Source organism: Martes martes, assembly GCF_963455335.1.
Source record: "Martes martes genome assembly, chromosome: 9".
NCBI classification, from domain to species: domain Eukaryota; kingdom Metazoa; phylum Chordata; class Mammalia; order Carnivora; family Mustelidae; genus Martes; species Martes martes.
Window position 1 is genome coordinate 133264292 of NC_137896.1, and position 22090 is coordinate 133286381.

General features: G+C 39.2%; 1 protein-coding gene across 1 annotated transcript in view; it reads left to right on the forward strand.

The window, feature by feature from the left end:
• Positions 1 to 22090, forward strand: part of KIDINS220 (kinase D interacting substrate 220) — a 95318-nt gene that overhangs the window by 27744 nt on the left and 45484 nt on the right. The window contains exons 9-21 of the mRNA XM_080813575.1: positions 449 to 547; positions 2533 to 2631; positions 4137 to 4235; positions 7012 to 7189; positions 10583 to 10747; positions 11983 to 12162; positions 13190 to 13355; positions 15400 to 15551; positions 15736 to 16025; positions 16771 to 16911; positions 17619 to 17862; positions 18027 to 18115; positions 19757 to 19901. Coding sequence (XP_080669701.1) covers positions 449 to 547; positions 2533 to 2631; positions 4137 to 4235; positions 7012 to 7189; positions 10583 to 10747; positions 11983 to 12162; positions 13190 to 13355; positions 15400 to 15551; positions 15736 to 16025; positions 16771 to 16911; positions 17619 to 17862; positions 18027 to 18115; positions 19757 to 19901 — 2047 coding nt within the window. The remainder of the gene's footprint in view (positions 1 to 448; positions 548 to 2532; positions 2632 to 4136; positions 4236 to 7011; positions 7190 to 10582; positions 10748 to 11982; positions 12163 to 13189; positions 13356 to 15399; positions 15552 to 15735; positions 16026 to 16770; positions 16912 to 17618; positions 17863 to 18026; positions 18116 to 19756; positions 19902 to 22090) is intronic.

Consider the following 22090-nt stretch of genomic DNA (forward strand, 5'->3'; position numbering starts at 1 on the left):
CTGACAGTCCTACCCGTGTAACTACCTTTTTTACAATCCATGGCTTTCGTCAGATAGGATTATTCTAGTGGTTTTGTATTATGTGATTTCTGAATGTTCATTTGGTTCATTGACAGCTCTGGTGTCATTTAATTTAATTTACATTTATAATGGGAGGTCGGTCACCTTCAAATAGTATGGCTTATTGTCCTGGGTAACTCCTCTTTTTAAACTTTTGTCTTGGAATTTCAGAAATTCCTCATTTTGAGGTATAAACTGTCTCTTACTCTAAGGCTAATAATGTCTGGTATTAATGTTAGTTAACTAAAACTTTTCTCTTATTTTGAGATACTCTTTTTCCCAAAAAATTTGCAGAGAAGTATCTATTAATATATGATTAACTTTAAAACAGCGTTTATTTGTTCTTATTATCAGTTTATCCTTTTTTTTTTCTCTTTTGTCTTTTTAGAGTGGGGATACTGTGTTGATCGGTGCTGTCAGAGGTGGTCACGTGGAAATTGTCCGAGCACTTCTCCAGAAGTACGCTGATATAGACATTAGAGGACAGGTGTGTGCCTCCCTTGCTGCGGTCCTCTTTGCGCACAGTCATTTACACGTTGACTGATGACAGTGCCATTCTTCTGATTGTTCTCTGGAGATGACTTAGTAGATCCTGCCTATATGAATTTTCACACCATTATTACAGAATTTCTCTATTAATGTCACGGTGACAGTAGAGCGTGTTCAAAGCTCGTAGTTTTCGAGTACGCCTCTCTTACTAGTGTATAAATACATTCAGTCCTGAAATGAGTAGTTCATGCTACTGAGACAGTTGCTGATACTTTGAATGTATCCAATTTATTTATTTTCTTTAACATTTTTCCTCTGTTTTGTCATCTTCATCCAGATGTTGTTTTTCCATCCTTGCCGTTTTATCTTTCTTCTTCTTCCCTGTTCTGCTTGCCTTTCCAAGGACACCTTGATAGTGACTATGGACTTTGCTTAAGGCAGTCATAGCTCACAGAGCTATAAAGCTTACTAAGATTAGGTAGACCTCCCCTAAACTTGTAATATATCCAATATTTCAGCAGCTTTAGTTTAAAAAAAAAATCTGTACTTAATAGTCCATTTTGTTGTTGGACAGCCTGCATTTCTAACTTAGTTTTCCCTTGAATTTAGGGAAATATAAGGGTTTCATGTTAAGTCCCTCATAGCATCTGGCATAATATTTATTAGTTTGATTCAAAATAGATTTAGCTTGTATCCAAATCTATTTTGAATCAAACTAATAAATATTATGCCAGATGCTATGAGGGACTTAACATGAAACCCTTGCCTGTAAGAAATATGTATTTTAGTTAGGGAGTTTTTACTTTGTTTTACGTTTAATTTTGTGTTTTTACGTAAACATAGAGTGATGCCTTTAGGTATGAGATGGTATATGATTGATTGCCTAGTGAACTTCCCAGTGTAGGAGTCTTGAGGTGGGAAAAGAAGGCATTTAGGAAGGCTTTTGAGAGAAGGTCGAATTTGAGCAAAGTTTGAAAGCTAGTTGGATTTAGACAGAGAAAAAGGAAGGCTCGTATTTCAGGCAAGGGTAGTGGGATAATAAGATGAGGAAATTCAAGAAAACGGACACGTGAAAGACTGTACTCCTCAGCTGGCGAAAAGGTCAGGCTGGTGGGGTGGTGGGGGGGGGCAGGGAGCATGGCGTGGGAGACAGAGACGGAGTAGAAGGGGGCAGGGCTGGGGAGGGCTGAGGGCCAGGCTCGGGACGCTGGAAGCGACTGCACGTTGTTGAGGTGGGGAACTCCAGCAGGGAAAATCTGGTGTGGGAGACTTGGTGGGGCAGCCCCAGAAAGTCAGTGACTGTCTTTGGCATTAAAATCGTAGTTTCACTGAAAGATGGTTACTGGATCCCCTATTTAGAGTTTACCTACTTCCTTTTTATCTGTCAGTCCTGTTTTCCTATGTTTGAGTCACTTTATTTTGTTTTCTAGCTCTCCTTTCAGGGTCTGTTGGATCTATTTTTGGTTTTTGAACTAGATGGGATTTTAAAGGATCAGATCAGGACTGGTGTATGGATGCAGGGTGGGGGGGGATTAAGAAAGCAAAATGTGGTAAAAACAGTTCACCAGTTCACCGTCTGTTTGTGTAGTACATTCTCATGCATTATCTTTTGGAACGATTGGGCGGATGAAAAGCCAAGGGTCAGAATATTTGACTTGTTCAAGGATGAGCTCAGGTATTGACAACTTCCAGTGCAGGGCCCAGAAATCCGACCACATTAACAAAAGCACACTTTACCTTATCAAGTATGTAAGGTTACTGCTTTATACATCAAGTAATATGTTTTTTTAGGCTTCTTTCATAAAGAATTTCTCAAGAGTAAATCCAAGATAGAATAAGGGTTAATAGTATTTCCTGTTTTTTGGTAAGATCTATTAATACTTTCTGGCAGAAATGTTAAAAATGATGTTTTATGTTTATAAATAGCAGTTTCCAATATTGTATTTGAAATGAAGTGATTGTTGATTTTTTTCTGTTATATAGGACAACAAAACTGCTTTGTATTGGGCTGTAGAGAAAGGAAATGCAACAATGGTGAGAGATATCTTACAGTGCAATCCTGACACCGAGATATGCACAAAGGTATCAAGAACATTTCTGTTCTCCTAGCAATATCCAGTGCTGAATATTAGTACTGCTTATTTTTTTCAGTTGTTTTTTGTTTGATATTAGAATTGTACTGATTTTACTGGTGATGATCTGTATTAAATTGAGGAGTAATTTTGTATCCTTTGAAAAGTTAGTTATTCACAGGAAAATATAGTGTGTAATTTGTTATGGTGATTAAATACTTTCTGAAAATAGTATCAGCTATTCGTACATTGTGGACAGGTCATTTCTTCAGATCTTTGATACTTTTATTTGGAATGCAGAACACATTTCCTTTTAAAAGACCAATGTGAGTGGTTCTTGGTTCCCAAAACCCATCACCTTAGTCTATTTTGCTCAAATCATGTGAAAAATAGAAAACTTATATAAGACTTTAGTAATTGTATTTTGGCCTTATGTGTAATAGTTTTCTGTGGAGAAAATGTACTTGGAATGAGTGTATTTGGATTGAGTTGGCAGGAATTCTTTTTTTTTTTTTAATATTTTATTTATTTGACAGAGAAAGAGATGATCACAATTAGGCAGAGAGGCAGGCAGAGAGAGATGGGGAAGCAGGCTCCCTGCTGAAAAGAGAGCCTGATGTGGGGCTCGATCCCAGGACCCTGAGACCATGACCTGAGTGCAGGCAGAGGTGTAATCCTCTGAGCCACCCAGGCGCCCAGAATTGGCAGGAATTCTCAATGAATAAACAGACTTGTGGAGTCACCCCTGAGATACTCCTGTTTTATCTGCTGGAGATTGTTACCAGCATCTTTCTATACTATGGTAGCTTTAGTGCCCTAGGGCAGAAAGTTTTCTGGTGTGAGGGTGACTCCTTGATAATAATTTTTTTTTTTTAAACCAATGTGTCAGCCACTGTGACCATTTGGGGGTTCTGAGCAGGTTTCTGTCTTCTAATTCAGTGCCGAACTATGGTCTCTTCCTATATCCCTTAATTTGATTTTGAAAAGCAGTCATGAACTTTGAGGTTTTCCAGAGGCACGCTTTTTGTATCAGATTGTTTTCTGTGTTACACACAGGTGCTCAGCTGCACAGAGCACTGAAGTGATGTTGGTAAAGATCTCTGACAAATCTAGGCATTGGCTTGCCTGGACATTTACTGGCCGAGCTGTGGGTTGGTGGGTGGGAGGTGGTGTGAATGGGAAGTAGCTTCTGGAGTGGCTGTCCCACGTGCCAGTGGAACCTGGGGGATGGTCAGATCAGTGAGGGGCAGGGGACTGTTGCTAGGAATGGCTGATAGGTAGCTGGGCATATCCATTTTTGGCTGAGTGATAGAAAATTACTTCGGTACAAATGATTGGTTGGGAAAGGGAAAGCATTTTCTTGTTAGTTTTTACAGCTATGTTTTCCTGAGAACATTTTCAATATAGACTTGTGCCAGAGTCAGATATTTGAATTCTTACATGTGCACTGATGTGACTTCCAGCATTTATGCGTAAAGCTATTAATCTGGCAAACCTTCTTGTCTCTGCCCGCAGGATGGCGAAACACCACTTATAAAAGCTACCAAGATGAGAAATATTGAAGTAGTAGAACTGCTGCTGGATAAAGGAGCTAAAGTGTCTGCTGTAGATAAGGTAAAACATCTGTGCAGAGAGAACAGGTGTTGGTAGACTGACCTGTATATTCACTGGACTTAAGGGAGTCTGGTTTTATTTTGTGGAGGGAGAGATGACTTGCTGGGGCTATCTGTGTGGGATTTTGGTCCTGTGATATCTTCTTGGCTCTTCTGACAGCGTGCTGAGGAGCGGGCAGGCTTAGGATGCTATTAAAGGGGCTGCATCAGATTTTCCTTCTGTTGCTCGTACCAGTATGGCACGCCGCCGTTGACCACCATCCAAGGAGGACGCCGTCAGATGTCCAGCTTCTTGCAGACAAATAGGAGGAAAGACTCCAAGGGGCTGGAAAAGATAGACTCAGAGCAGACCAGCGTTAATATCCACTAACAGGAGATAAAATGTTCTGCCATGTCCTTGCCATAATCCTCTTAGAGAAATGTTCATATTTTCCATGGTAAATTTAACTCTCAATTGCTTAATACGTCATATAGAATTGATTCCTGGCTTGATTTTTGATGTTAAACAGAATTCTTTCTCTACTTCCAATTGATTTCCTCCCATAAAAGGAGTGAATTGATTTACATATGAAGTAAGAAATAAAACTTTTTCCATCTGAACATGTAAGACTTGGGCTCTCCTAATCCATAATAGATTGAAGTTTGTCCTTCTGTTATTTATGAGGCAATTAAACAAACCACAGAATCAATATGTATTTGCATTTATCAAGAAACAATGTTATTTAAGAAAAAAAAAACAGCAAAATCTTCCCACCTATTATTACCATGTTATAATTTCATATAAAAGGAAGGAAACGAGGAATGACATAAAGTCAGGAGATTTTGCAGTTGAATATATTTGACTTTATAGAAAACTTCCTGCATTGCCTTTTTTTTTTCATTCTGCCGTTGACTCATTTCTGGCTCTGGTCTCCTAATTTGCAAATAAGAAACCACTGGACTAAGTGCCCTTGAAGATTCCGCATGGCCTCATTAATTCGGTAACATGCCATTAACAAATATTCGTTTCATACTCATTAATAAATTTCCTGGAGTTCTCTGTCTCCATATCCTTTTGTGTATTGCTTTGCCTTGTCGGCACATACTTGCTGACAAGCACACATGATACTTGGATATTTGTTCATTCATTCAACACATGCTTCGTGAGGACGGGTGCGGTGCTGGCGTAATAGAATTTGTAATGCGTGATAGAATTTGTAATACAAACCTGTAAAAGTCTTGATCCTGGCTCTTCATGGAGGATTTCATGCTGATACATTTCAGAATGAGCATTAATGCTATTTTCACTTGGCCTCTCCCTGATCTCAGTTCTGCACACTGACTGAGTGTATTAATGTCTCCCCTGCAATTTCAGAAACTTTGTGTCTGGCAGAAATGTCACAGGTGATATTTCTACCTTCTCGCAGGTTTGGGGATAAGAGATGGGGTTCAGGTGGGGAAATGATGAAATCTGGTTAAGATGTGTTTTGTTTGAAGGCTGATGAGACATTCAGGAGGCATCGGGAAGTGTGGGACTAGAATTTGGGCAAGAAATCAAGCCTAGTGATGAGAATTTGGCACTTAAGTTACCAAGAGATAAGGATGGCATGGTACAACTAAGGTCATCAGTGGGAAGAAAGCTGAGATCAGAACTTTACTTTTCTTATGGCACATATCACATTCTCCATTTTTAATTTGCATGTTTCTTTAATTTCTTCCTCTTATACTGTAAGCTGTGTAAGGTCAGGGACTGTTTTGTCTTCCATCTTTATGCACCCAGCACGGTACATTACATAGAATGAGCTCAATACGTAGTTATTGTGCCATGTGTTCAGGATGGGGAAAGAGAATCTAGAAAAGGAAGAAGTAGACCCAAAGCAGAAGAGGAGAGTCAAAATCAAGATAAGGTTGTGCCATCAAAGCTATAGGAAGAATACTGCAGGTCATTTTCATTCAGTGTTTGAGAGAGATCAGGGTAGTTCTCATCTGAGAACTTAATTTGTTAACTTTTTAGGTTATTGTCTTCAGGAGAGAGATATTTGAAGTAAAAAGTGAAGGACACATTGCAGACCCGAGGTCTTTTTTTTTTTTTTTTTTTTTTTTTTTTTGGTTTGTTTTTACATGTTTTCATTCGTATTGGATGTGAATACTAATGTGATTGGGGATTCTAATAAGGGAAGAAGGTAGGTTGGTGAAGGGAGACGTGGAAGTTGAGGAGGGCAGAAGAGGTGGTATTGGCGAGAGATGGAGTGATATGTTATGAAGGACTCCAAGGAGAAAAGCGTAGAATGAAGTTTAAGGGCTTCATATGATGGTGGCTGATTGGCAGAGGGTATGGGAGCAGAGGAGATCATTCATGCTAGATGGGACAGCAGTGTGGATTGTGACGCTTTCTAGACAAATGCAGAAGAAAGTTGTACAGTAGAATTTAAATTAGTTGAGGAAAGTGGAGGGACATCGTGGACAATAAATACTTGGGTGACGAGTAGAGGTAGATCCGTGGCCTGGGAGGTGCTGCAAGGAGAAAGCCTGTGCCTTCTCCTTTCAGTGAGTTGAGTGGAGGGAAGAAGAATGACTTTCATTCTAGAGGGCTGTGGGAGAAGTAATACCCAAGAAAGGCTAGGCGAGGAACTTGAGAAAAAGATTACAGAGAAGTAGAAATAAAAATTCAGATTATTTATTCACTCTATATGAAAAGTTCAGATTTTTTCATTATTTTACAGAAACATGAAAATTGTTATTCTGTATATACTATATGTAGAGTATATGAAAGTTCCAATTTCCTGTCTGTTTTACAGAAAGGAGACACTCCTTTGCATATTGCTATTCGTGGCAGGAGTCGGAAACTGGCAGAACTTCTTTTAAGAAATCCCAAAGATGGAAGGTTACTTTATAGGCCCAATAAAGCAGGCGAGACTCCCTACAACATTGACTGTAGCCATCAAAAAAGTATTTTAACTCAAATATTTGGAGCCAGTAAGTATTGGGTTTTGTTCCTGACTGAGCTTTTAAAAAATGAATGTTATATGGAAAATTAAGAAGCCAGTTTTTGCATTTATCACTTAACTGGGGATTATGGATGTTGAGAAAGTTATTGTTTTGCTGTGGAAAAATATTCCTTCCTGTCTCGAGCCCTTCTGCATTGTCCTGTAGCATCTAAATGAAGTACGTCCAGAGTTATCCATCAACTTTTTTTTTTTTTTTTTTAATTTGACAGAGAGAGAGAGAGCACAAGTAGGCAGAGCGGCAGGCAGAGGGAGAGGGAGAAGCAAGCTGTCCACTGAGCAGGGAGCCCGATGTGTGGCTTGATCCCAGGCCCTTGGGATCATGACCTGAGCCGAAGGCAGCCGCCCTAGCCGACTGAGCCTCCCAGGTGCCCCTCCATCAACTTTTAAGACCTCTAAAAATCTAGCCAGCTTTATAAAAATCCTTGCCCTCGTATTCTCCCAGGTATACATTGTGCTTTTATCTAAACATGGTCTGTTTTCTCCGTGGCCTGAGGGCTTAGAGTTCTCCGTGTCTCGTCATGCCTGCCACAGGCCTGCCCCCTCCATCTCCACCAAGGTTCCTTGTCCAAATCTTCTCCTCCAAGGCTCCTGTCAGTTGTCCCCTTGTCAGTGATGTTTTAACTGATCTGCTTAAACCAGATAAAATTTTTGCCTCATTTGAATACTTAAGCACTTGTGTTTACATTTCTTTTTTTAAATACTTCTTTTACTTGGCTTTTCATTTTATTTCTTGTAGAATTTTTCTCCCTTCCAATTCCAAGTTCTTCAGGACAGGGACTCTTCTTTATGTGCTCTCTGACATCTAGCATAATGCTTTGAATATTGTACTCAAAGAGTTTTTGATTGAGAAGAATGTGCATGAGTATATAATTATATGGGGTGTTTTGAAATATGGAACAATTTTCTGCTGGATTGAAACAGAGTTTTGTCAGTCTCAGAAACCAACAGGAGGTAGAATCCCACCACCTTCCAGTTGAGCTTCTTACTTACAGGTGGTTTTTAAGTATGTTTCTTTTTTTTAATTTTTAATTTTAATTTTTTTAATTTTTATTAACATATAATGTATTATTTGCCCCAGGGGTACAGGTCTGTGACTCTTCAGGCTTAACACATTTCACACCACTCACCATAGCACATACCCTCCCCCATGTCTACAACCCAACCACCGTATCCCTACCCCGCCACCCCCCAGCAACGCTCACAAACCCTTTGTTTCGTGAGATTAAGTTAAGTATGCTTCTATTGTATTATGAGTTTTTGTATTTTAAAATATTTTTTCTAATTATAATATTAGTGCACACTCATTAATTTAAAAAATGAAGACATGACTGTAGTAGAAAGTGTAAATTTTCCATTGTCCCCTATCTCTTACTTCGTAACTGTTTGAATGACCCTACAGGATTTTCTATACATTTCTTACAATGTTTTATACTGCATATATAGCTTTAAAAATTAATAATCAGGTCATACCATATTGTAAAAGTTTTTGATAATGAACTATATTTAAAAGCTAGTGGTACAGTTAAGCGTCTTTGTAAATGTATTCATTAACTCTTGTTTTTAGGATTATTTCTTGGAATTCCCAGAAGTAGAATAGGCAAGTCAGTGGATGCTCATAGTTTTGGGAGGCTTTCCCAACGGCTCTGCCAGTTTCTTCTGCCTCAGACCACGTGCTGTAGTGCAGCTCCCTGTGATGTGAATACTGGGCGCTCCAGCCTCCATAATCTTTGCTAATCAGATCAATACGAGAAAAAAATCTCATGTAATTTGCATTATAAAATTGTTAGGTTGAGATCTTTTCATATATGTTCACAGGATATTTATATTTTTGCCATTTTTCTCTTTGTATCCTTTGCCCATTTTTCTCTTGAGTTTTTGATATTTTTTTAAAAATTAATTTAAGTGTCTTTATATGTTAGGAATATGGATCCTGGGTCCATCCTATATGTTGCACCCCTCCCCCCCAGCTTCTTTGTTTATGGTGCTGGGTTTTTTTATTCCCTATCTAAAAGTTATGCCACTTTGTAGTTTATTTGTTGGCCGTTTCCTGCAGTTCTGGCCTTAGTATTATATTGAGAAAGAAGGGCCTTCTCCACACAAAGATTAAGAAGTTTTTTTCCTAGTATTTTCTTTTCTTTTTTTTTTAAGATTTTATTTACTCATTTGACAGAGAGAGAGGGATCACAAGTAGGCAGAGAGACAGGCAGAGAGAGAGGAAGGGAAGCAGGCTCCCTGCTGAGCAGAGAGCCCGATGTGGGGCTCGATCCCAGGACTCTGGGATCATGACCTGAGCCGAAGGCAAAGGCTTCAACCCACTGAGCCACCCAGGCGCCCCTCCCTAGTATTTTCATCTAGTATTTTTATAGGGCTTTTTTACATTTAATTTTTTAATGTTTCAGAAACATTTTTTTAACGTAAAAGATGTATAGAGTTTTCATGTTATTTTTTTAAAAAATGAGTGGTTTGCCCCTCCCAGCACCACTTAACTAACTCCTCCCTTGCCCACTGGTTTGGAATGCGACTTAGGCTAATATCTTGTGCTGGTTCTATAGTGCTTTTATTATTGTAGCTTTATAGTATGTTTTGATTTTTGTCCAAAGACAACGACTCTTTCTCTGTAGTCTTTTAAAATTTTCTCTTAGATATTCTTGTGTGTTCTTCTTCTTTTCAGTGTTTCAAAAATTCCCATAGATTTTGACTGGAGTTGTCTTAAAGTGATAAATTAATTTGGTGAGAATTCCTGTCTCAAAGCCATTGAACCTTTCTGCCTGGAGTCTCTTTTTCTCCAGTTACTATATTTTATTCTTCAGTAGCATTTAATAGCTTTCTTTATGTAATGAATAAAGTTTTACATAGTAAGAAAGTTTTACATAGTAAGAAAGTATTTTACATAGTAAGTATATTACAGTAATACACATATAGTAGTATACATAGTAAGTATATTACATAGTATTTTACATAGTAAGAAAGTATTACATGTATTAATATTATTCCTATGTACTGGTTTGTGTTTTAATCATATTTTATTGATTCTAAAATGTACATTGTTCCACATTTTAAACTTTCTGAAATTGGAATATGTCTTATAGCTGATGGATAGGAGAGCATCGGGTCACAGTTTGGCAACATGTTTTTTCTCTCTTGGTTATACATAATAACGATGCATCTTGCAATAAGTAGGCATCTTAAGTTCAGTGAAATACGGTGTTTGAGAATCTTAACCTATTTTTTCACACGTGTAACCATTTAATGTAAGGTTTTTTTCCTAATTTAATGACCAATTGATAACTGAGAATTGATGTTCCTTTTTAGTGGTAATGTCTGTTTTTAATGTGAGGATATGGCGTGTTTATAATTACAGGACACTTGTCTCCTACGGAAACAGACGGGGACATGCTCGGTTATGATTTGTATAGCAGCGCGCTGGCAGATATCCTCAGCGAGCCGACCATGCAGCCGCCCATTTGTGTGGGGCTGTACGCACAGTGGGGAAGTGGGAAATCCTTCTTACTCAAGAAACTAGAAGGTGAAGGGCATGTTTGTGCAAAGTCTGTATATATAACAAGGCTTCCTCAGGTGTTTCTTTCTGAGGTGAAGCAAGATAGATTTTCGTGTACGGGTATGTGTTGCACAGTTGACTAAATGGGATGTGTTACTCCTTCCAGTTGATCGTCCTCACAGTCATTTTGAGTTCTCCTCCTACAACAGAGATCCAGTTGTGTTAGAACACTCTTAAGACCCCTTGGTAGCAGATTTTCTGCATGTGCCGTTTGTTGTTTTTTTTAATTTTAAGTAGACTTCACACCCAACATGGGACTTGAACTCAGGACCCCAAGATCAAGAGTTGCATGCTCCACTGACTGAGCCACCAGGCTCCCCGCATTTGCTATTTATAGTCATCCTGTCCAGAGCCCTTCCAAAACCTGTCACTTTGCACGGCATGCCCAGCAGCACTGCCTCCCAGGTGTGCCCTGTGCTGCAGTCCTAGAGGGCTCTTGGCTCCTGCGAGAACAGACTAGGTCCTTTTCCTGAGTTGCTCCCTTTGTTAGGAACTTCCTAGACAGCACCTCCCGCTGCCCCTTTGATTGGCAAAATCTTACTCGTTCTAAAGGGACAGGTTTCGATATTGCCTGTAAAATTTTTACCAAGTTTTGTTGAAAGAATGACTTGTTCAGGGCTCATCTGGGCTCAGCCCACATGTTTAAGGGCAATGACTCTCAAATGTGATTGCAGGGAGAAGGGGTGAGGACGAGTGCCACAGAGGCAGGGTGGTCATGTGTAGGTTGAAGGCACATAGCAAAGTCATGTGTTCCAGTTTGTATGTGGAAACAATACCTTGTTATTTATATAATACAAACCACAAAAAATAACAGAATCTTGACAGATGGGAATATATGGAAAAGGATTTGTGTGTCCTTAGTATGAAGCAAGAGGGTGAGTAAAACGGGTGGGTGAACCCCTAGGGAATGAAGTTGGGATGTTTGTCTAAAGAGAACATTGGCTAAAATGATGAAGCAGCAACATTCCATCCAGGACCTTAGTAAGTGCCCAGTAAGTGTTTTATGTTGAAAGTTTCAGATTGAGTTAGAAGTTGTATTCTCAAAGATTTGGGAGAAGAAAACCAAAACTACACCTGAAACTAATATTACATTGTATGTTAACTAACTGGAATTTAAATAAAAACTTGGAGGGGGAAAAAAAAGAAGTTGTATTCCTAAAAAAAAAAAAAAAAGGATTAAGGTTTTCCCGTTTCTCTTTCAGATGAAATGAAGACTTTTGCAGGACAACAGATTGAGCCTCTTTTTCAGTTCTCCTGGCTCATAGTGTTTCTGACCTTGCTGCTTTGTGGGGGGCTTGGTTTACTGTTTGCTTTCACCGTTGACCTGAATCTTGGAATAGCAGTATCATTGAGCTTCTTGGCTCTCTTATACATATTTTTTAGTAAGTTTTTGCTTTTTATTTTTTTCAAAAAATAAAGACATTAAGTACTTCTTGTTTTATTTAAAACATTATCTTAATATTTTATATTTATATATCTGTATTTATAAAATATAAAATATTATCTATATCTCTCCTGTAAGTGATTTTCATATTTAATTACAAGGGTTTCATAATCTTTTTGCTATTTTGTAAGTTGGCCTAGAGGAACATTGTTCACAGTCTGGCTAGAATAGCTTTAAACACTGGCGTACTGCTTGTTAATATTGAAATAGAACTCTAATTTATTATACTCACTTTTTTATATGTTAATGATTTACTGTATTTAGGTCTTTTTTGAAAGTAAGTCTTCATAGCCATCAATGAGATGCTGTTGGGCATTTTGCTCATCCCTATGATCTTCATTTTACTTAAAAGCAAAGTAAAAAACGTCAATTATAGTCCCGTTGTTAGAGGACTATAGCAGTCATAGCAGAGGAAATAGATTCACTATTGGAGGAACTGGTGACTTCAACAGGTGCAAAAAGTGACAAACCCAAAATCATTTATATTTGAGTCTGAACTAAGTGATATGTTTCTGTTTAAGGCATTATCTTTCTCATTGTGTTTCTTACATCATATTTTAGTTAGTTTACTTTTTTTTTTTTTTAAAGATTTTACTTATTTATTTGACAGAGAGATATCACAAGTAGGCAGAGAGGCAGGCGGGGGGGCGGGGGAAGCAGGCTCCCCGCTGAGCAGAGAGAGCCCGATGTGGGGCCCGATCCCAGGTCCCCGAGATCATGACCTGAGCCGAAGGCAGAGGCCTTAACCCACTGAGCCACCCAGGTGCCTGTTAGTTTACTTTCTACACACATTCTCTGTGTTGGTGAATTAGCTGAGGAATTCTTTGAGGAATAGCTAGGAAATAGCATGGAACCAGGGAAAGTCATGTAAGCCTGCCTCTCAGTACTTAATATTTGCCAGTGTGAGAAAAGAGGCTGCTTGGGTCATGATTGTTTTGAATAATTTTTTAAACTGTGCATTTCAGTTGTCATTTACTTTGGTGGACGAAGGGAAGGAGAGAGTTGGAATTGGGCCTGGGTCCTCAGCACTAGATTGGCAAGACATATTGGATATTTGGAACTCCTCCTCAAATTGATGTTCGTAAACCCACCTGAATTGCCAGAGCAGACCACTAAAGCTTTACCTGTGAGGTAAGTTGGTCCCTTTGACAGAAGTAGCTTTTTGTAAGATGAAGCAAAAATAAAGTTTATAATGCTTTCTCAGTGTACATTTCAAAAAAACATTGGTTTCTTTTTTTTTTTCTTTTTTGAAATTTTATTTATTTATTTGTCAGAGAGATTGAGAGAGAGAGAGAGAGAGAGAGCGCACACGCGCGCACAAGCAGGGGGAGCAGCAGGCAGAGGGAGAGGGAGAAGCACACTCCCAGCCAAGCAAGAGTCCCATGAGCCTCTCATGGGACTTGATCCCAAGACCCTGGGATCATGACCCAAGCCAAAGGCAGGCGCTTAACCGACTGAGCCACCCAGGCATCCCAAGGCATTTTTCTTAAACTTCTTAAATGAGAAATAAAACAACATGTCCTGGTTAAATAGGTTTGAGAAATCACTTTATATTATATCTTCCTCTTGTACGTAAAAGGAACAGAGACACCTCTCCCTAAAAAATTCTGGTTAACTTTGACTTACCAAATTTGATCTGAGCATATCCCACTCTGCCATGACATGACACCTTTTCCATCCTTTGGGAACACTTTGAAGAGAGCACAGGATGTAGGATGGGGTCCTGGCATCCCCTTGCATTAGCCTGTAATCTTGGCTACTGAGCGTGCCCTCTGAGATGCTCTTTCCTCGCCTGCGGAAATAAATTGACTTGCCTATCTAAAATTATCATTAATGTCAAATAGGAAATGTATGAGAAAATAGTTCAGAAAAGGTGAAAAACGTATATGTCAAGAATAAAGGAAAGGTAGAGGGCTCCAGAGGAACATCAAGTGAAAAACAGAATTGAAAGCAAGAGGAATTCAGTAGAAATTAGCAAAATAGTTAAATGCATACTAATGATTAAGAATTTTAAAATTATTAAAGATAAAATGTGTAACTTAAGTTGAAAATAAGTAAGCCAAACCAGATGAAACATCAAAACTATGAATATAAGAGATAAAAATAAAACTTACATAATTAGCATACATGATTAAGTATTAGAAGGATTTACAAATGAAAAGGTAAAATGAAAAAGTTAAGAGAACATGCAGAGTAGAATAAAATAATTGAGGGAAATATCACAGAAAATTTATTTTAAATTAATGACACGGTATTTCAAAAAAAGAACGATTAAAATAGCATAAATTGTGCCTGGGTGGCTCAGTGGGTTAAAGCCTCTGCCTTTGGCTCAGGTCGTGATCCCAGGGTCCTGGGATTGAGCCCCACATCGGGCTCTCTGCTCAGCAGGGAGCCTGCTTCCCTCCCTCTCTCTCTCTCTCTCTGCCTGCCTCTCTGCCTACTTGTGATCTCTGTCTGTCAAATAAATAAATAAAATCTAAAAAAAAAATAGCATAAGTCAAGGTCACACAACAGAGTACAGTGTGATCCTGGACTGTATTTTGAAAACAGTGCTTTTACATACCATTGAGATGAGCATTTAGTTTAGGGATGGAAGGGGAGAAAAGAGCAAATGCAAAAGTCCTGTCCGTTCAGAGAATCAGGATACAAATGAATCAATTATCTCAAAGATAACCTGAAAAGAATCTTTTACACCTCATTTCTAAATCCTTACTAAATGTTTAAGCTATAAATAAAACACTCTAAAACTTGAGTTTTCAAATGGCCTTAAATTCTTAATGACTGTAGTGTCCTGTCAGCATTCTGATCTCTTGGTTGGTGCCTCACACACTTCCCTGCGTGGCTCTTTCAGTCACTTTGCCATCGGCCACTGCAGGTGGCCGATACCTTGCCTGAGCTCTGCCGCCATGTTTTACCCCTCTGCTTTTCATCAGTTAACTTCATACAACTCTGCTGCATTTCACTTGGGTTATCGCTTTTCCTAAGACAAGTATGTCTGATACTAGAAGTGGGAGGAACCTAATTACAAGTCCTTTTCCCTCTTCAGAACTTCAATGACAATATTTTAAAAGAGACTTTAAGAAAATGTAGTCACATGATACAGAGATGACGTATGTGGAAATTATTTATTTCTCTAGATACCCGAGTAACACTTTATTCCCCTTTTCCCCCCAAGGTTTTTGTTCACAGATTACAACAGGCTGTCCAGTGTAGGCGGAGAAACATCGATGGCTGAAATGATCGCGACTCTCTCGGATGCCTGTGAGAGGGAGTTTGGCTTTTTGGCCACCAGGCTCTTTCGAGTATTCAAGACTGAAGATTCGCAGGGTAGGACTTCCTTACTCCTCCTCCTCTGTGTGTGTGTAGGGGATGAGGATGGGATGAATATTCAGTGCACTTTTGTGAAAACATGAATTGAGTGTTAGAAATTCATATGCCATGACTGTCATGTTTATGGTCTTCTAGATACTTGGTATGTAAATAATTGGTAAAACCATTTGCTGTCTTACAGGCAAAAAGAAATGGAAAAAGACCTGTTGCCTGCCATCCTTTGTCATCTTCCTTTTTATCTTCGGCTGCATTATTGCTGGAATTACTCTCCTGGCTATCTTCAGAGTCGACCCAAAACATCTGACGGTGAATGCTGTCCTCATATCAATTGCATCAATAGTGGGATTGGCCTTCGTGCTGAACTGCCGTACGTGGTGGCAGGTGCTGGACTCTCTCCTGAATTCTCAGAGGAAACGCCTCCATAATGCTGCCTCCAAACTGCACAAACTAAAAAGTGAAGGATTCATGAAGGTAAGCACTCACGGATCATTAGGAAGTAACTGAATGTGAGTATGCCACCATGACCTTGATGGTGGGGCTTTAGGGCATGGACTCTGTCAATGTTACAGTGTTGCATTTGTTTTTAGTTTTATTCCACGTTTGCCCTGTGGAAATGTATGTTTGAAATGGGAAAAATTAAAACAATACAGGTTTTTATAAAATAGACTTTTATAAGGTATTCCTAGGAATTAGGAGATCACTCCACAGGTCACCACCACCTACCTAATAATACTGGGTTTCCCTGCCTGATAAGATAGGCTCCTCAGTAGAGGAGGCAAATTAAACCACTAAAACACATAAAATAGGACCGTACTTTTAGATTCAAAAGGGACTTCATATAATATCTATAGCCCCTTTCCTTTGATCAAGGTCACAGGACATCAGGAGCCAACTGTAGTGTGGGGTTTAGAGCATTTGAATTTGCATTCAATGACTTTCAGAGCATGTGATCTCGGCAAATAAGTCACTGAGCCTAGTGTGTCCTTTTGAAGTGGTTATGACTGTGGCTACCTCATTATAAGGGTAAAGGGCTCTAATTTATGTAAAGTCACTTTATAAATTGTGAAGCACTCACTGCAGTTTTACGTGGGACCAGAACTGGCTGTGAGGACTTGGGATTTCTTTTCTTCCTGATAGATGAGATTCTGTCAGGCTTTTTAAGAAATGTGCTTCAGTTTCTTACATCTTCAGTGCTTCTGTCCTTTCTGTTATGCAGGTTCTTAAGTGTGAAGTGGAGTTGATGGCCAGGATGGCAAAAACCATTGACAGTTTCACTCAGAATCAGACAAGGCTGGTGGTGATCATTGATGGACTGGATGCCTGCGAGCAGGACAAAGTACTCCAGATGCTGGACACTGTATGTCTTAGCCATCCTGAAACTTACATTTGTCACATATGGCAGCCGAGAGGAATGACTTTGTGAATTTCTCAAGTGGAATTTGAATAGTACTTTTTCTTTTGTAAAACCAACCATTTTTTTTTTAAGTGCAAAAGCATAGCAGGAGTAAATGTCTCATCACAAACAGATTTAAACAATTTTAGCCCAATGGCTGTGTGAGCAAATGAACAGAGTAGCTCTAAAGTCCATGGTGTGACTCCAGCTTTCTTCTGCGGATGATTATGGTTAGAATCAGAAGCGACGGTAGGGAACCCCCAGAATCTGTAGTTTCTGTTGAAGTAGGGGTACATCAGTGGCTCTCTGTGAGGCATGGTAAAGCAGCAGTATGTAGCTGTGGAGAGACACCAGTGTGTGCCCAGCGCTTCATGTCTGCTCACAAATATGTCTGTGTGTGTTGATCTTTCCTTTTATGTAGACCACAAATATCTCAGAATAGGACAGGGTTTTATCACAGTTAGGTTTTATCACAGGTGATGAAAAATTGTCAGGTGGTGAAAAACCAGATTGAGACCTTAATGAAATTTATTTTCATATGAAATAATATTTTGAAAAAAGTAGTGTTTAAAAAATATAGTCACCAAAGGATGACATGGATTTTGAGAGGCTTTTTGTTGCTTTGGATAATTTGAACTTTATATCATAAGTACACATTTTTTCTACCACAGGTCCGAGTTCTGTTTTCAAAAGGCCCCTTCATTGCCATTTTTGCAAGTGATCCGCATATTATTATCAAGGCAATTAACCAGAACCTCAACAGCGTGCTTCGTGACTCAAATATAAACGGACACGACTATATGCGCAATATAGTTCACTTACCTGTTTTTCTTAATAGTCGTGGACTCAGCAATGCAAGAAAATTTCTTGTGACTTCAACCACAAATGGGGACATTCCGTGCCCAGATACTGCAGGTAAAGAGTCAATTCCTCGGGCACTTCGGTTTGAAGTAGTTACGTGGTGTTTTATGGTGACTCCCCTTTTACCTTGAAAACTACTGTTGGTATTTCACTTCTCTGTATATGTCATGTACGACAGAATTTTAATACGGTGGTGCTCTCTCGACAAATTCTTTAAGGGACCCAGGAAGATGCTGACAGAAGAGTGTCCCAGAACAGCCTTGGAGAGATGACTAAGCTCGGCAGCAGAACAGCCCTGAACAGACGGGTAAGCTGCCCCTTGTTCTGAGCCACGTGTTCTGTTGCTGCTGTTCGAGTAGAGCAAAGGTGATGCCACTTAAATATAAGCTGCTGTAGATGCTGCATTAAGCTCATCCACTATATTTTATTACTGAATTTCCTTTTGGCTTCAGATGGCTTTTTAGGAACTACGTGAGCCTGGAGCCCATAGCAACTGTGAATTGTACGGTAGTCCCCCTCCTCTCCTGGCCTGTTCCCAGGCCCCCTGCCTCAGAGCAGCCAAATTAGGCTCTCTGCGAGTGAGATTTTAAAGTTCTCCAGAGGATGTCATCCAGGGTGGAGAAGCCCCATGTCCATTCCAGGTCAGGTTGTACCCATTCCAGGTGCCCGTTGCCACCAGACTGTAGCGGGGAAAGAGGCTCATGGTGTGAGAAGAGCTCTGTGCGCTTCCTGCTGGCCTTCCTCCCTCCGTGCTGTCTGCGAGCTCTGTCCCTTTCCTTTACACCCACACAGTGATTTTGTGTCCTGCCCGGCCATCTGGGTTTCTCCTCGAACACTCAGGTTTTCCCTGCCCTACCCCACTCTTAGAACCCGGTTTTGTACATAGATCGAGGGCATGTTACAAGACAGGAAGATGTCCGCTTGAGGTATGGGACGGTGAGGGTGCCACTTAACGCTGGGCTGGCACTGGCACTCTTTTTCTAGTTTGCTCCCATTACATTTGAGACATTTTATATAATGAGTTTTCAGTGACATTTTGATGTTTTGATTTTATGTCTCTAACCTGTACAAGTATGAATGCAAAATTAATATGAAAGACAATTGATAATACTAAATTAGGAGGGTATCATTTCCCATTTCGAATTTGTCTCTTAGTAGTCTGGCCTCTTGGGCTCCCTGTGCTTGATCCACCATGACTTCGGAGGAGAACGCGCCTTTGTTGTGCCTGTTCTTCCTCCGACTAGAAGGGATTCTCTGCCCCACTCTGCCCACTGGAGTGCCTCTAATTCTTATACATATGTAAGCGTAGTTGTCACACATTTTTTTTTTTAAAGGTTTTATTTATTTATTTGGGGGAGAGAGAGAAAGCATGAGAGGAGAGAGATCAGAGGGAGAATCACACTCCCTGCCGAGCAGGGAGCCTGATGTGGGACTCGATCCTGGGACTGAAGGATCACGACCTGAACTAAAGGCAGTTGCTTAACCAACTGAGCCACCTAGGTGCCCCAGTTGTCGCACATTTATAAAAATAACCTAAACATCAAAATGCTGAATCCTTGAAGTAAAGAGTTTATTTACTCTATTATTTCAGGGTCCCTCTGATATTGGAACTCCTGTAAGAGTTTGACTTGAATTCTCTACCAAATTTTGCTTATTTATAATCTTCAAGGCATTTAGCTTTCTCTGACTATACGGCAATAAATCAAAATACATCTGAAGTTAAACCACACCATTGGATGCAGTTGCTGCTTACTTTATAACTGCTCTGTAAAGATTTGTCTCAGGGAATAACAATAATAATGCCTATTATTGTTATATAATCTTCTTCTTTGACTAACATTTTGGATTGTTTTTGTTGTCATTATAAACATGCAATAACTTCTCAAAAAGCCCTAACTTCTCAGACTTGGAGAATTGGTTCATTCTCATTGTTCTTAAACTCTTTCAGGATACTTACCGAAGAAGGCAGATGCAGCGGACCATTACTCGGCAGATGTCCTTTGATCTTACAAAACTGCTGGTTACCGAGGACTGGTTCAGTGACATAAGTCCTCAGACCATGAGAAGGTTACTTAATATTGTTTCTGTGACAGGTAACTTCTTACAGTAGATAATAAACTTGATCACATTAGGAAAGCAATTCAGTTTCAGAAACAAAAGGATGTACTGTGTTCATAACGTTTATACTGCTATGTACCGCTTTTATTTGCATTAAGTATATCTAATAAAACCTATATTAGTTTGACAATGAAAATCAACCATCGGTTGTACACTGTTATTTTTAAAACTCGATGACTTAAAAAATCTTTTATTTCACCTCAGGTTTTTCTCTTTGTATAAAGATAATTTTATGCTAATTTGTATGACTGAGTATAATTAACTTATAATTTAAAATGTTGACATTCAGATTTTATATACCGCTATTGTTTTAGTTTCCAAATGATAGATTTTTTTCTTTTTTATTGGCTTAAATAAAACACACAACAAAATTTACTGTCTTAACCATATTCAAGGGCACAGTTTGGTGGGATTAAATGGATTCACACTGTTGTGTGGCCATCACTACCCTCTATCCCCATAATTCTTTCCGTCTTGTAAAACTGAAGCTCTGTACCCATTATATCATAACTCCCCTTTCTCCCCTCCCTCAGTGCCTTGCAACCACTGTTCTATTTTCTGTCTCTACAGAATATTACTATGCTAAGTACCTCATATACGTGGAATCATATAGTATTTATCTTTTTGTGACTGGCTTATTTCACTTAACATAATGTGTTCAAGGTTCATGTTGTAGCATGCAGAATTTCTTTCCTTTTAAAGAATGAGTAGTATTCCGTTGTATGTATCTATCACATTTTGGCTTAACCATTCATTTGTTGATGGACATATGGGTTGCTTCCATATTTTAGCTCTTATGAATAATGCTGCTATGAACATGAGTGCATCTTAATATTTTCCAAGACCATGGTTTCAGTTCTTTTGGATATATATTCAGAAATGGAGTTGCTGGGTCACATGGTATTTCTATTTTTGAATTTTTTGAGGAACCTTAATTCCGTTTTCCATGGCTGCACCATTTTACATTCCTACCAACCATGCACAAAGGTTCCCATTTCTCTACATCCTCGCCAACACTTGTTCTTTCTATTTTTTTGATAGTAGCCATCCTATTAGGTGAGAGGTAGTATCTCATTGTCGATCGGATTTGCGTTTTCCTAGTGCTTGGTGCCGTTGAGCATCTTTTCCTATGCTTATTGGCCATTCCTGTATCTTCTCTGGAGAAATGTTTATCTAAGTCCTTTGTCCATTTTTGGATAGAGTTGTTTGGGTTTTTCTTGTTGAGTTTTAGAAGTTCCCTCTATTGTGGATATTAATTCCTTACCATATACATGATTTGCAGATGTTTTCTCCCATTCTGTGGGTTGCATTTTTACTTTGTGGATAGTGCCTTTTGGTGTACAGAATTTTAAAATTTTCATGAAGTTCCGTTTGTCTGTTTTTGTTGTTGTTGTTGTTGCCTTTGGTATTCTATTCGAGAAAGCACTGCCAAATCCGGTGTTGAGAAGTTTTTGTCCTATGTTTTATTCTAAGCATTTTATTATTTTAAGTTACATTTAGGTAACCTGATCGATTTTGAGTTAATTTTTATATATGGTGTTAAGTAGGGATTCAACTTCATTCTTAAGCATGTGGATCTCCAGTTTCCCCAGCACCATTTATTAAAAAGACTGTCCTTTCCCCATCTAATGGTCTTGGGACCCTTGTCAAAATCATTTGACCATATACATGGGGATTTATTTCTGGGCTCTCCTGTTCTGTTATGTTCTGTTGATCTGTATGCCTGTGTTTATGCCAGTCTGTACTGTTTTGATTGCTGTGGCTTTGTAGTCAGTTTTGAGATAAGGAAGTATGAGTCCTCCGGTTTTGTTCTTCTTTTTCCGGATTGTTTTGGCTGTTCAGTGTCACAGATTCCATATGAATTTTAGGATGGGTTTTTCTATTTCTGCGAAAAAGGTTGTGGGAATTTTGACAGATTTCATTGAATCTTAGATGACTTGGGTTAAAATGTCAATATTGAGTCTTCCAATCCATGAACGTGGATGTCTTAATTAACTTATAATTTAAAATGTTGAAATTCAGGGAAGCCTGGGTGGCTCAGTTGGTTAGGCATCTGTTTTCGGCTCAGGTCGTGATCCTAGTGTCCTAGGATCGTCCTAGGATCCTCAGGCTCCCTGCTCGACAGGGAGTCTGTATCTCCCTCCCTCTGCCATTGCACTCTTAC